Source organism: Manis pentadactyla, chromosome 9, assembly GCF_030020395.1.
Source record: "Manis pentadactyla isolate mManPen7 chromosome 9, mManPen7.hap1, whole genome shotgun sequence".
Lineage (NCBI taxonomy): Eukaryota > Metazoa > Chordata > Mammalia > Pholidota > Manidae > Manis > Manis pentadactyla.
In genome coordinates this window covers 19,015,413-19,027,250 of record NC_080027.1, presented here as the reverse complement: position 1 = coordinate 19,027,250, position 11,838 = coordinate 19,015,413, and the positions used below count along the sequence as shown (strand labels likewise).

The following is an 11,838-nucleotide window of genomic DNA, read 5'->3' as shown; positions in this document are numbered from 1 at the left end:
CTCGCTCCCGAGGCTCACCGCCCTTCTGTAGCCAAGGCCGTGCCTGGAGGGAGCACTGGGGGCCACCACTGAAGGCCGGGAAGTATAGCTGAGACCGTGAAGACCTCACTCCTCACCTAGAAATTTACTTGCAGTGCAGGGTCCCCAGCTTCAGGACCAAAAGGCCTAAAGATGTAGGTGACACACCTCCTCCCCCATCACATCACGCCGGTCAGGCCAAGTCCGCCAAGTGCTTCCTGCTCTGAAACTAAGGAGAACTTACATGCACTTCGGGCCTGTATGACATACATCAGCTTGGCCACTGGGATTCTTTTCTTGCTGATCAGAGTGTCAGCTGACAGTTAAATATGTCCGTTTTCACCGAAAGCTTCTGTGATGACTGCCCTTGCACTGTTCACCATGTAACTTATTCACTACGTAAGAATTTGTACTCCATGTAAGAATTTGTTCGTTATGCATCAGAAGATTGGAGACTGACAAAAATTGGGCTTGGGGTGGATTAATGACTGTGCAATGAGTATTGACCCCCCTATACAGAGATTTGTTGTGGTTAACAACTATTTGATCAATAAATATGAGAGATGCCCTCACTATATATATATATATATATATATATATATATATATATATAAACACACTTCCAATTGTAAAATAAATAAGTAACCGGGATGTAATGTATAGCATAAGGAATATAGTCAAAATATTGTAACAACTTGGTATGGTGATACCTGGTACCTAGAAATATCATGTGTATAAATGTTGAGTCGCTGTGTTGTACACCTGAAACTAATGTAATGCAATGCTGTTGTCAACTACCCTTCAATAAAAAAAAATAAAAAAAAATATGTCCGTTTTCTTTTAAGAAAAAGCAATGGATACATAGTACGCGTAGCCTGGGTGGGCAAAGTCTTTTTTGGACATGGGATCCTCAAAGGCTGAGAAAGATTAGCAGAAAGCCTCCTCTGGGCTGAAAAAGCAAGGGCTTCTGAACTAGGTGGTCACAACAGGGCCTTCCTTCCTCTGGCAGTCCCGGTACACCAGGAAGGGGTGGACGAGCGTCAGAAGAGTGCCCAGCACCAGCGACAAGTTCACCTGGAAGGGGGAGGGAGGGGCGAGGTGAAGTGCGGGGCTGGCGCACCACCAGCAGCAGCACAGGAGGCAGAGTGCTGTCTCGGTCATCTCGGGCTGTGTGCTCAGACACTGTGGCCCCTGGAGGAAGGACTTAGTCTTCCTCCTTCTGCCCTGTGCAGTGGGCAGGGGAAGAGTTTATGCCCATCTCATGGATGCAGACACAAACAGGCCTGGAGCGCAGTCCATGACCTGGTCACAGTCACACGGGAAGGTGGTGGAGGCACCGGCTAGAACCCATCTTCTGAATATTACGTTACAGCCAGCTGATAACACAAGTAATCCTCCTTAATTTTGAAGTTCAGTCCTTCTTTTTTCCTGTAGTGACTGATTTCAAGGCCTGTTCTACCCTTGACTGATCTTTTCTAAATGAGGCTCACAGCTGTGCAGTGGTCAAAACACTGAACCCAAAGTCGAAAGGCTGCTTGTTCAGCTGGGGGCTTCTGGATATGTGTCACATAACCCACATCTGTGAACCTGTTTCTTCCACCTGCAGAAAGCTGGAGAGTCATGCCCACCACCCAGGCTGGGCCCGGGAGATCCCTCCTGTGGAAGTGTAAGGTGAGAGTACAGAGCCCCTGACCCTCGAACCAGCTGTGGGAACCACTGCGTGTTGCTTCCCCAAGGCCAAGGCCAGGGTGGGCCCGCACGCACCAAAACAGGAAAGATCTCTGACGTCTTAGGTTTTCATCTGAAATGTGAGTATTTTGCATTCTCCTCCAGAATATGTCTATTTGTTTCCACACATAAAATAAAAAATAGTTTCTCTCCAAATTGCTTGTAACATGAACTTTCTGGGAAGCCATGCCATGTTAACCTGGTGGTTTCAGGTACCCCACCGCAAGGCAGGGGATTCCATTGACCCCAGTCTGAAAGTCAGACCAAGGATGGACCCAAGTCCAGAAATGTTCCTGCAGACACCACCTCAGCTGGATTTGGGACGCCCCCTGCTGGGGCCCCGCAGTATGGCCCTGACGTGGGCGTCCTTGCAGGTCTAAGGCCAGGGCCACGCCCCTCCGCACAGTACTCACATAGAACCGGTTATTCTGGAGGGGGCCTTTGATGAGGATGAAGAGGGGAAACTGGAGCAGAGACACCATGGCTGACAAGGCCATCACTAGTCCAAACAACTTCCCGAAGTGCTTCGAAGGGAAACTGGGGAGAGACAGACATTTCCAGTGAGCAGGGACTCATTCTCCAAGTAGGGCCCTGGCCTTGGGGGATCTTTGTTAGGCACTTGGTCCTGACAACGCTGTCCTAGGCCTGCCTTCACTGACCCACACCCACCAGCCCCTTCCCCTTCCCCTTCGCTCAGGCTTTTGAACCACAGAACGCAGAGAGAGCATTGTGCAGGCCTGGGAAAACAGCAGGGACCCAGACACAGGCCGTGCCCCAGGTTGGAATCAAGGAAAAGACAGACACATAACAGACCACATGTGCCAGCTGTTGCTTGTGCTATCAGACGATGCACATCAGCTGGCCCTGAATAGAGTGCCAAGGGCAAAAAGAAGGGAAGACACTTTCTAACTCTTCCCTGGACAGCTGGAACAGAAGTGGGTCTTGGAGGGTGAATAGGAGTTTTCCAGGCAGCTAGAGAGGCAGGGAAGGGCACTGAACTCTAGACCATGAACACTCTATCCTGCCCACCAGCCTCCCCCTCCAGGCACCACCCTTCCACCAGCTCCCAGGCCATGTCTTCCTCACCTGACTACCTCCAGGTCCACCCTCACCTCCCAATCTCTCTCCTCCAGCACGCTTCCCTCTGCCCCAGTGTGTCCCCCACTACAGAACGTGCCCCAAGCCCACTTACGCGAAGGTGAGGAAGGCAGCATTGCCCCCGTACAGGAAGGAGCGGCTGATCACCTGCAGGATGAAGGTGACGTACTGGAGGGAGAGGACGGGGATGGAGGCACAGACAGAGAAGCCCAAGCACAGCAGAGATGTCAGGGCCAGCGAGGGCACCATGGAGCACAGGACCGCTGCCGAGACCGAGGACCCTGGGTCGAAGGGGAGGAGAGGCTGCCTGGAGGCGAGCACACGGGGAAAGGGAGGAGCCGCCATCTGCCCAAGAGTCCAGGCAGAAACCTGAGGATCACTCTGGAATCCTCTTTCTCCCACACACCAGTGTCCAATCCATCAATAAATATTGGTAATGCACCCCAATATCATCAATCAAATGGACCCACTCCTCTCCGTCCCTGCCCACTCATCTCACTGTGGGCCACCACCAACTCGCAGCTATGACAATAGCCTCTAAGGGGCCATCTGCTCCAGCCCCCCAACCCATCGCCTGATACTCTGGGTAGCACTGCGGTGACAGCAAAGACTGGAAGCAATTCAAACAGCCACCAACAGGGGACGCTGTATGAACACCAGTGAGGCAGCCACATACCAACCAGGCCAAGGCTGGCAGAACAGGAGAGGGCCCTTCTGAGGGAGAGGCACACAGAAAACCACAGGACAGAGCAGGCGCTATGCTACCTCTATCTAAGGAGGGGAGAGATGAAAAATATATACGCTTGTGTGTACACATATACAACATAACAGTATCATACCATAATACAATCATTCATAAAAGTATGAATACATTATATATTGTATGTAATGTCTATTATTTTTTTTTAACAATAGAAATAATTACCTAAAGGGAAGAAGGAATGGGGTCCAGAAAACAGAGAGAAAAACTACACTTCCTGGAATATATATGGTTTCACAGTTTGGGCTTTGGAAAAATGTAAAGCTTTGATGTATAAATGCTTAAAAGATAAAAATAATAGTAAAAGTAATTAAAAATAAGTAAAAATATTAGGTGAGAGGGATAAAGAGATGTAGGTTGGTCACGGGGATAGTGCACAGCATGGAGAATACAGCCGGTGATTCTGTAACATCTATGTTGACAGGTAGTAACTGTACTAGTGGGGATGAGGAGTTATTGATATGGGTAACTGCTGAACCACTGCGTTGTATGCTTGAAACTAATACAAGACTGTGTATCAATAAAAATGAATAAAAGGAAGGAAACAAAGCAATCCCAAAAAATCAGAAACAAAATAAAATCAATGAACATAACTTCATGTCAAGTTGGTGACTCTTAGAGCACAGTTGTTTGTACATCTCTTGGGAAAGATATGCTAAGGGCGAGAGAAGAAGGGAGGGAGGGAGGAAGAGGCAACAGCATTTAACTACTGTTCTGTTGTTAATAGTATTGATATTGCTAAACCAGTAATTATGCATAAAACATATTTATAAATACTGCATATATGTATATGTATATAGTACATTGCATGTATATATAGTGTGTAGTGTATGTATATATGTATACATATAGTATGTGTACATAGTATTGTTAGGAACCATGGTTTTCAGAGGGAAAAAGACACAAATGTAAAATAAAGGAAGTTAAATTTGAATTAAAATGTCAGTATTGAATATCCATGATGTCATTTTTCTTCTGACAAATTATGTATATCTTACCTCTATCTGAGGCCTAAATAGCATCCAGATTGCAGTCTTATATACCATTTCCCATTTAAAGGGACCCAGGGCTACTGGGAGAAATGGCTGCTTTCAGATCTGGGGCAGCAAACATTCCTAGTGAATAGGACCTGGACGTCTCATTGTGCTAGAAAGTAGACACACTCTAAACTAATGGGATTGTATCTAAAGGACACAGATACTGGATTGGTAACATTCCCAAAGGCCAAAGATGGGACAATTTGAACACAAAGAAGAATCATGATGGAAAATGGGTTGAAACCCATCAAATTCTGAGGCTGGCAAACAGGGGAAAAACCAACATTTATTTCAGGGTACGAAGTTGTTAATGGGGGACAGCTTTTCTCTTTCGAGGGACTCTAGCTATAAAAAGCATAAGGAAAGACAGAAATAGAAAATCACCCTTTTGCAGCCCTAATAAAATAATGGGTCCAGGCAGTGATCACCAACTGCTGCTGAAATCATTAGTCATGCAGCTGATGGGAAACCTCCAAATGGGTGGATCAGACTGACAATGTCTGAACCCACTGATCAATCTTAACATCCTAAGAATGGGGACAACTGATACCAGGGTCCTGCTGATAGGAGCCCACAGGAAGCCCACGGCTCCACCTCTGAATTATTCTTGCCAAAAAATATTAAACTGAGCCTCCCTTCTGCCTGTTTACAGGAAAGACCCAATCAAAGAAACACTTTTAAATGACACCAAAACGATCCCAAATCCAAGATGTGGGAGATTTGACAAGATGAATGACCCAGTTTCTTCAACAAATAAATGACAAGATAAATAAATGACAATAAGAAATATGGGGGTAAAGACACATAGATTTAAAAAGATACAAAAGGCACCTCAACCAAATACACTGTGTGTGGTCTCTGGTGGATGCTAATTTGGAAAACCAACTGTAAACACATATTTGAGACAATTAGGGAAATTTGAGCAGGATGCATATTAGATGATATTAATAAATTGTTGATTTTTAAGATGTGATGATGATATTATGTTGATGTTTAAGGAGAAGGGGACTTATTTATTAGGGATACAAACTGAAGTATTTACCGATGCAATGATATGATGCCTGAGATTTGTTTTAAAAGACTCCGGGAGAGGGGAGAAGGGATACTGGGAGGTAGGAGAAATGTTACTCTACTTTTGTCCATCCCCACCCCCAACTGCCACAGCTTAAAATATCTCAGCACCCTACGTTCCTCCATTCATGTCCAAGGACCCTGCCCGAGCTCCCCAGCATGGTGTGCCGGTTTCCCCTTCACCCCACACTCTCTCCCAGCCCCTTCCCCCCATCCTCTGTGTCTTTGCAGCCTGGCTCATTTTCTGGGACTCCCCAGCGTTTCACTCTCGCCTTCAGCATCCTGACTCCTGGGCCACTTTCTCAGGCCCATGCCCTCCTCTCCTCACTTCTTACCCATCCTTCAGGCTGAGAACAGTTTGAGAACAAGACCTATCTGTCTCGCCCGTGGTTGAATCTGGAACTGTGGCTGGCATATAATTGGCTCTCAGTAACTAGTGGTTGGATGGATGGACGGATGGATGGATGAATGGATGGATGGATGGACAGATGGGAAAATGCAATTAGAAAAGGATTAAGAATAAAAGAGAAGATAGGCATGAAACTAAATGAAGTTCTCTCCACTGCTGGTTCCCTGATGCTCTGCAGCCCAGGTCTTACCAGTCCTTCTCGCTTTCTTCTGATACTTGTGTTTAAGGCGGTCCATGAGTAGGCCATTCCAGGGGGCACACAGAACTCCGGAGAACTGAGTGATGGCAAAGGCATTTGTGTAGGTGCTGACTGCAGTGGGCAAGGAGTGGTCGGGGGATGAGACATTCCCAGAACTGCCTTAAAGGAGAGGGCTCTCCCACCCTGCCCATGCCCCACGCAACCCTCCTCCCCACACTCCCACGCAGCCCTTCCTTCCGAGCCCTTCCTCTGAGCATTGCTGAGCTCAGCACGCACACCCCTGGAGATTCCAAGTCCCCAGCTGGGCTGCGCAGGTTGGCTGCCTCCTGGCCCCACCACCTACCTAGCACCATATCCCCCCTGGCCAAGTTGGTCAGCCGGGAGTTAAGGGTGCCGATGAAGAGAAAGTGCCACAGCTGTATCACAGACAGCCACACCAGGTGCCAGGCAAAGCGCCGAGAGAAAGCGTAGCTCCAGAAAGAGCGGGCTTTCTGCTCCTGCTCTGGTCCCAGGGTCTCTGATGGGAACAGGAGGATCTGGGATGAATTACAAGGGAAGTAGAGGAAGGGATGGACGAGAATGTAGAGGCCTTACTGGGACAGTCTAAGGAGCACGGCCACCCACTGTTCTCGCCTCCCAGAACTCATGTGGCCTGCTCTCCTAGCTGTCTACAGCTGGCGCACCCCCACCTCCGTGCCTTTGTCTTCCTGGCCCTACAGCTTTGAAGGATCCTCCCAAATAGTCAGGTATTGTTTCGGTTGCTCCACATGCCCTCATTTTCCTTCAGGACCAGGATCTTGAGCATCTTCTGGAAATCCTGCCCTGCCTGATTCTTCACCATCCAGATGGGACTGTGAATTAAGGGTTCTCTCCTCACCTGGGTTGACCAACTTGATTGCTCTTCCTGAAGAAGAGACTGGCTGAGTCCTTAGACTGCAATCTCTGGGGTGTCTCGGTTCTACTCTGCCTGGAGACTGGCAAGTTCATTCTCCCCTTGACCCTGTGAGCTGCCCAGAGACCTATTCTCGTTTCTGTGTTAGCCAGCAGTGGCTTGTGATGTTTGTAACCAAAGACCCAAAAGAGACAGAGGGGCCATGGAGAGGGGACAGTGAGGAAGGGCAGGCCCCAGACACCTGCAGAAATGCAGACAAACGAGGCAGATTTGGGACTCAGAGGGGGGATTGATGGAAGGCTGACTTTAGAGGCTGGGAGCAGGATGAGATGAGAGAGCAAAGAGGGACAGAAAGGAGGAAAGAGACCCAAGTCTTGCCTCTCTCTGGGGCCTCTATAACATGAGGGGTTTGAGAAGCCCCTCCAGGCTTTTCCCTGCCTCCCTCTCCCCGATGCTGCACTCGCTCTCGGAACCGCCACACAAACAAGGTGAGGAACCAGGTAATGCAGAGAAAGGCCAGGTTCCAGGGGGAAGGGAGGCCCCAGCCAGCAGGGCTTACCTTCCTTCGACTGTAGCTCCAGTGCTCCCGCCTCAGTTACTTCCCTGCTTTCCTGTCTGGTGCCATTTCCAGAGCACAGGCTATGGAAACAGAAGCCCCATCCACCCACCCCAAGGGCCGTAAGCTGAGCCTGAGATTCAGGCTGGAGGAAACAGTGCAGGGGATGCCACATGTCACTGCACATAGGATCATCTTTAATAATCCTGGTGCCCAGATCAGCTGAATTGGAGTGTCTGGGCATAGGAGCCAGGCTTCCACGTGTTTTAGAGATCTCCTAGTGATTCCAATATGCAGCGAAGTTTGGGAAGCATGGGAAGAGAAGGGACATGCCTGGGTTCACATCCCAGCTCTAGGTGTGTTCTCCTAGCCGCAGAAACATGGCTCAACTTAATTCATCTGCACCTTGTTTTTCTCATTTGGAAAATGGAGAGAAGGACACCTCTCTGAGAGGATTACCATGAGATGGAATCAGAGAGAACATGAAGTCTGGCAAACAGTAAGTCAATAGCAGAGGAAAGCTGTCTCGCTACTGCCTGCAGTGCTGACTGCCAAAAACGGTCACATTTCTTCACCTCCTCTGTTCTCCACCCTTGGTATTGGGACTCTGCTGCTCTGAATCCAGGCTGGCCTTGTGAGCTGCTGCAGACAAGAGAATGCAGCACAAGAGACGTGCCAACTCCAGCCCTACCCCTCAAGAAATCTTGCACATTTCTGCACTCTCTCTCGGAACCAGCACACACACACAAGCCCGAGCTAGCCTGATGGAAGATGAGAGTCATGTGACCCAGTCATCCTTGTCACCACAAATGACTGCCAGACAAACCCTGTGTGAGTGAGGCCATCCTAGACCAGTCAGCCCCCAGCTAGCCCACCAGATGATTAGAGACATGGGTGAGCACTCTCAAGTTCATCCAAATCTGTCTTTGATCAGTAGAACTAGGCAGCCATCCAAAGACTCAACAAGATAACAAATGCCACTGCAGTCAGGGGTAGTTTGCTGTGCAGAAATAGCTGACTGGTACACTGCTGGTCTCGTCCTCCTGCCCTGGGACAGGTCTCCTCTGCCCATCCACAACCATGTCTGTCCCACCCTCAACTTCCTGCCCCAGATCAGGTAAGGGCCCCGGCCCGTAATCACCAGCTCATGGTCCTTACCCATAGCTGTACTTGGCAGGCAGTGGATAGGGGATGTGTCCCCGGGGCATCAGGAGGAAAGTACGCCCAACATGCCAGGCACTGCAGACAGAGAGGAAGCTGAAGGAGGCCCTGAGGCTGATGCCTTGTTCATAAAGGAGCTGCAGAAAAGGGAGGGGGAATGTCAGGGTAACACCCATATTCATAGCAGCAATATTCACAACATCTGAAAGGTAGAAGCAACCCAACTGCCCACCCACAGATGATGGGAGAAACACCATGTGGCTGATACATACAATGGACTATTATTCACCCTTAAAAAGGAAGGGAATTCCGACACATGCTACAACATGGACGAACCTTGAGGACATTATGGTAAGTGAGATAAGCCAGTCCCCAAAAGACAGATACTGCATAATGCCACTTATATAAGTTCCCTAGAGTGGCCAAATTCACTGAAACAGAAAATAGAATGGTGGCTGCCAGGACAGCCACCTCAGGGATCCTCAATAACCAGTCTAAAAGCTGTTCATCAAGCCCAACCTCCTTGTTTCACAGAGTGTGAGACCTAGAGAGGCACAATGAATCTCTCAAGATCGGAGTAAGCAGCAGCAAGGTCAGGTCAAACTAAGAGCAGCAGCTCCTGCTCTGACATTCTCCCTCCTTCCAACTCGAAAGAGGGAGGAGAGAGCGGGAAGCACATCCACTAGAAGGAGGCAGAACCTGAAAAGTGGCTCTTGTACTAGGGGTAGAAAGGCTTGAGTAAGTGCCCCAGGGCTCAGTCTCTGGGTGACCCTCCAAGCCAAGGGACTAAGCTGGTCTCATACCTGGGTGACAGTCTTCTCCTCTGCTATGGCCCACAGGCTGTGCCAGCTGCCTCTGACCTAACACAAAGCCTAGAGAGAAGTCCCAAGCTTGGAGCTTGGGGGATCAAGGACCCACACTCTCATTCCTTTTCCTCAGTCATCCTTAGTGTGCTAGCTTTTGTGCTCCAGCTTCTTACCTCATAATCTCAGCACAGCTGCCACAACTCCAGCTATCACATCCTACCACCACAATGTTCAAAGAAGGGTGGAAAGGGGGACCAAGGAGGGAGGCTTTCTTTTTGCTACTCCCATATTCCACCAGGGAAGACAAACTTCCTGTAAAATCTTCCAGTGTACAACCCCCTTCATCTCATTAACAAAGTCTGGATAATAGGACCACCTCTACCCATCAGTAATAAGGGGGAAAGGGGTTGCCACCATTGGTTTAGATCAATCAGGATTCATCCCCTGGGGAGGGTACATCACTGCCCAGATGAATTTATTCATAACGAACAAGGTGGAATGGTTGTTTGGTGGGCCACTAATAGCACTGGCAATAGCCATCCCTCGAATCCCCAACATCAGCCTTTCGGAAAGGTAGAGAGGCCTGTGTCTGTATCTGTTCCCACTGCCCCCACTAGTCATCTCCCACCTCCTTGTCCAAACAAAAAGCCCACAGGCACAGACATCCCACTCTAAAATGCTCCCAATCTCTGCCCAACACTGACCCAAACACATTGTAGCCATGCCTTCCCAGCCTCTACTCAAAAATCCTGGGTAAGTATAAAGAAGGAGCTTAATAATTCCATGCTCAGGCTGTAGAACCAGACAGGCCTGGGTTCAAGTTCAAGTGTCACAATTACTACTGCAGGAGAGCTGGTGGAGAGAAATCATGCACAGTTCACAAGAAGAGTGTCTGGCATATATAAGCGTTCAATCATTGTTGGCTATTGTGTTTTTTACCTTAATGATCAGGAAGACAGCCGAAGAAGAGTCAAATGCTCCATTGTAGAGGGTGATGATGGTCGAGCGGTGCTGGCCAAACAGGTTCCCAATCTGGAAAACATATGACCAGCCAGATCACTTCTGTGTTCATGAAATAACTGTCCCCTGGGCACCCATACGTGCCAGGCCCTCATTACACCCAGACCCACCCTCCACTCCAGAAGCTACCACCCTGGCTTGGGCCAGCCCCACTTGAGGCACCCAATGTAGGAAAGTGCTTCTCCCTCCTCCCAGCCACCCCAACACCTGCCAGGTGCCTGGGACTAGGGTAGGATCACACCTGCAGGTTGGTGATCAGAAACAGGATTCCTCCGACGGTGAGCATGGGCATGGCCAGGAAGAGCAGCATGGCTGAGTCTGGAGCACAGACACGGGTGGGCGGGTGTCATAGTGCACCCCAAACATGGAGCCCCAAACTCCAGCTTCCGCCTGCTCCAAAACCCCGACAATCCTGGGGGCAGGGCTGCAATTCTAGCCAGCCTTCTAGCACCCTTCAAGGGTCTTGGGGGTACTGGTCAAGACTCCCCAAATGTCAACACGGAGGGACCCTGCATAGGTCTCCTGAGCCCACCAAAGACAGCCCTCAGTCTGTGGCAGACCTGGTGGTCTCCACATGGAGGCAGGATCCAAAGTGAACGTCTGCTTTCTACCTTCACTAAACCCCAAAGAGTCCCCCCTATTCATCCTTGTGGGAGAGAGAAGCCTGGGTCCAGCCTCTAATTCACCACATAACTTGGAGCTGAATTCTGGATCTGACTCAGTCATGTCATCTGCTAAACAGGAATGACAGTCCCTGCTCTTCCTACCTCCTAGGGCACTGGGAAACTGAGTGAGAAAATGGCCATGGATCATCTTTCCTTGGTTCACAAAACCTTGAGCCAGGCACGGTGCTTGGCATTGGACATGCGGGACGAGTTAAGGATACTTCCTGCCCTTGAAAAGACCACCGTCCAAAAAATCATTACGATAGGTCTGAGAAGTGGTGGGTAACAGCAGAACAACTGAAGCGGCACGTGTGAGGAGCCCCTAATCACTCAGTCTTTCCCAAACCACAGACTCTGTCCTCCTTCATGATTTTAGCCATAACCCATACCTGTCCTATATTTGCTAAAATGTTTTCTG

At 49.2% G+C, this 11,838-nt stretch overlaps 1 protein-coding gene across 3 annotated transcripts in view; it reads right to left on the bottom strand.

Moving 5' to 3' along the window:
* Positions 1–846: 846 nt before the first annotated feature.
* SLC43A3 (solute carrier family 43 member 3) overlaps positions 847–11,838 on the bottom strand; it is a 31,296-nt gene continuing 20,304 nt past the window's right edge. For all 3 annotated transcript variants that reach the window (XM_057507064.1, XM_036880490.2, XM_036880489.2), the window contains exons 4-12: positions 10,997–11,073; positions 10,675–10,767; positions 8,927–9,066; positions 7,772–7,851; positions 6,664–6,837; positions 6,312–6,431; positions 2,939–3,125; positions 2,160–2,283; positions 847–1,092 (exon numbers count right to left, since the gene is read on the bottom strand). In XM_057507064.1, the coding sequence (XP_057363047.1) occupies positions 991–1,092; positions 2,160–2,283; positions 2,939–3,125; positions 6,312–6,431; positions 6,664–6,837; positions 7,772–7,851; positions 8,927–9,066; positions 10,675–10,767; positions 10,997–11,073 (1,097 nt within the window). In that variant the 3' untranslated portion in view covers positions 847–990. The remainder of the gene's footprint in view (positions 1,093–2,159; positions 2,284–2,938; positions 3,126–6,311; positions 6,432–6,663; positions 6,838–7,771; positions 7,852–8,926; positions 9,067–10,674; positions 10,768–10,996; positions 11,074–11,838) is intronic.